The sequence below is a fragment of the Archocentrus centrarchus genome, chromosome 3 (assembly GCF_007364275.1).
Source record: "Archocentrus centrarchus isolate MPI-CPG fArcCen1 chromosome 3, fArcCen1, whole genome shotgun sequence".
Lineage (NCBI taxonomy): Eukaryota > Metazoa > Chordata > Actinopteri > Cichliformes > Cichlidae > Archocentrus > Archocentrus centrarchus.
The window spans coordinates 4,786,876-4,789,887 of record NC_044348.1 but is presented as its reverse complement, the minus strand read 5'-3'; the positions used below and the strand labels follow the sequence as shown (position 1 = coordinate 4,789,887).

Here is a 3,012-nt window from a genome sequence, read left to right as displayed (position 1 = left end):
TTCAAAGCAGATATTTCCTGTTGTCACTCTTTTGATTGGCTGACTCCTATTCAAAGCCATTGTTTTACACGCAGAACCACACCCACACACACACACACACACACACACACACACACACACACACACACACACACACACACACACACACACACACACACACACACACACAGAAACCCGTGACAGGCTACAGGTAAATTCAGTTCACTAACCAATAAGACTGGTTACCAAAATCAAAAGAAAAGAGGCATTTCTGGAGATGATGCATTATCTACTGTAAAACATTACTTCATATTGAATTATTTTAAATATTGTACTAATATTTTGTATTATCAGGCTTGAGTATACAAAGTTATCTAAGAGTGGGCAATACAACAATGCACACAGTCAGATAACTAGAAATGCTGCCATGTTGTTTATCCCGTTAATATTATTGGATACGTTCACTAAAGCCGGCTGCCGTTACTAGATTTTTTTTTTTTTTTTATTGTCTGTAATCTTTTTTCATCAATGTGATCAAATACTTTGATTTGTTTGGTATTTAGTTTGCTGGATCAGCCAAAAAATCTTCAGAAATTGTATCATAGTATTGCTGTATTGTGTTGCATCAGGTAAAAAAGTTGCTTTTTCATATTAGAATAGTTAAAGAATGCTTCCCACCCCTCATATTTTTGTGTATTTAAACAAAAGGTTTATTGTGTTGATACAGTCCAAGATTTTTTTTTTAAGAATAACAATAAAAACACATTTACCTCTATCTGTACCTTTAAATGGAGATAGTTAAGTTTTAATACTCCCAGATTTTTATATATGACTTGCAGATATTTCTACCATTACTGCAGTGTATGCAGTGTGATGTGAATATCTCACACACTACATTTTTAGTTTGGAACCAACTTTAATATGGAATATGGGCCCAACATAAACTGAAACAGTTACCTCCTTGAAACATATTTGGCTCCTCCCTGAGATCTGGTAACAATGCAAAGCCAATTATGATATTGCACTCTTTTCAAATTCCTTTCTTTGGCTTTTAAAGCTTTGGAGACATATTAAAAAGGAAAAAAAAAAAAATTAACCTGGGCAGATGCACCCAAAACTATCGTCATCTACAGAATTTTTAGTGAGAAAAAAACGTTTGTTAGTTAAGGTGTACTGATCCTTTATGCTTTGGTTTTATGTCCCTGGTATGTAATTTTCTCTCTGCCTCTGTCTCATGGTCACACGCCACTAAAAAATAATAATAATAAAAAATAATAACAATAATTAAAAAAAGAAAAAGAAAAATATTGGGCTGCTTTAATGAGAAGATTGGGGACTATTTTCATTCAGAACTTCAGGTACTCGTTCTTCAGTCTGCTCAGTCTCGTGCCGTGGCTGCGGATGATCAGAGACAGGAGCTCGTGCTTGTCCTTCAGGCCCAGAGAAATGTCCAACGTCTCCTTCAGGACGTCCCGTGTGTGCACTATCATGTTAAGAAAATCGTCATTGAGCCGGTGCTCCTCCTTGAGCTCACCTTCCTGGCTCTGTTTGAATTTCACCTCGAGCTCCAGCAGAGATTTCTCCGAGTTTGTAAACGCCTCGCTTATCTGGGTCGTCTCCCTCCGCAAGTACTTCCCGTAGCTGTCGTCTCCGTCCAGGTCGTACGAGATGCTTTTCCCGATCCCCTCAAGCACCCTGGCAGAGTCCTCAATCTGCCTCTTGATGATGGTGAAATCGTCCCGTATGACGGCGTCCTGGTCCTCGCCGAGACTGCACTTTCGCTCGTCAGTCATTTTAAAAAGCATCTGGCATTTCTCCGGGTCGTCATTTTCCTCGTAGTCGCCGTCCGGCACAAAATAATGATGGAAAGTGCCGTTAGACATCTCCGGATGTAAAGGTCCCTGGTAGAAGCCTCCATACGCCGACAGTGATAACCCGGCAAACAAGAGCAAGTGAAAAAAAGCCATGATGCCCACTTGATGCCCAATGTACTCACAAATAGGAAATAAAGGAGTTTTAAACGATGTATTAATGAAACAATAAGCCCGGTCGACTATTTAATCCCAACCCGGCAGAAAAAACAAACATTTCAGTTAGTGTTAATGTCCAAAGCGCGCAGCCAGCTTTCTCGGTCTTCTTTGAGGTCCCTCTAGGTCCAAGCAGATAAAGTGGCGTAAGTTTTTTTTTTTTTTTTTTCCAGTTTTCGTCCTTTACTGCAGCCTGCCAGCTCCCATCACTGTCGGCGAGCGGGAAGGCAATGTATGAAAGTTTGTTTCAGCGTGGGCAGCAGTCGTACTCCCGGCTTAGCCTGGTGCCTCAAACGCAACATCTGGAAGTCTCAAGTGCCGCGCTTCGGTTTATGGCTAATAATACCTCTGCGCTTCTCTCAAATTACAGCCCCTCCGTCACTTAAAAGGCTGCATTCAGTCTGGACCAGGCTGCTACCAGCAAAGCTGTTAAAGCCCCACTGAAACCAGGAAAGACCGAGTTTGTGTGAATTCACATAACCGTGACCAGTTGGCAGAGATGGTTCAACAAGTTATTACACTGCTGAGAAATATATAATCTCAAAATGCAATACGTCCAGTATTTTTTTTTTAATTTATTTATTATAAAATCTATGCCTTTTAATACCCGATGATGTGTACACTGTAAGACCGAATAGTAATAGTTTGATAAAGAAAATGAGTTGCAACTACTTAAAAACCTGTTATAAGTTCATACACCTTTATTTTTCTGAGTAGTTTGAACCAATTTCTTTTTTTAAGTTATCAGTACTTGATTATATTGATTAGTTTCAGACATAGCCCTCAAATAATTAGAGTTGTCCCTGACGTCACCTACGTGCCTACGTACGTACGTCCGCCTTCTGTTTCTTGATGAGGTACTGGAAACCTACGCCATCTTGTAATCCTCGCTTCTCGTCCAAATTCCTGGTCGTTACAGAACTTGTAAAACGTTCATATCCAAACAGAAATCAAGTCATATTGGCTACAGGAGGTGTTTTTACTGCATTGCCTTTGACGCTGGCTA

The 3,012-nt window shown here is 40.0% G+C and overlaps 1 protein-coding gene across 1 annotated transcript; it reads right to left on the bottom strand.

The window, feature by feature from the left end:
• Nucleotides 1-444: 444 nt before the first annotated feature.
• fibinb (fin bud initiation factor b) lies at nt 445-2,381 on the bottom strand. Its single transcript, XM_030724736.1, has one exon. The coding sequence runs from the start codon at nt 1,944-1,946 to the stop codon at nt 1,326-1,328; it is 621 nt and encodes a 206-aa protein (XP_030580596.1). The 5' UTR covers nt 1,947-2,381; the 3' UTR covers nt 445-1,325.
• Between the last annotated feature and the right edge of the window lie 631 nt (nt 2,382-3,012).

Excerpts from the sequence above, each read along its gene's own strand:
- fibinb (XM_030724736.1), bottom strand. The coding sequence starts at position 1,946 with ATGGCTTTTTTTCACTTGCTCTTGTTTGCCGGGTTATCACTGTCGGCG.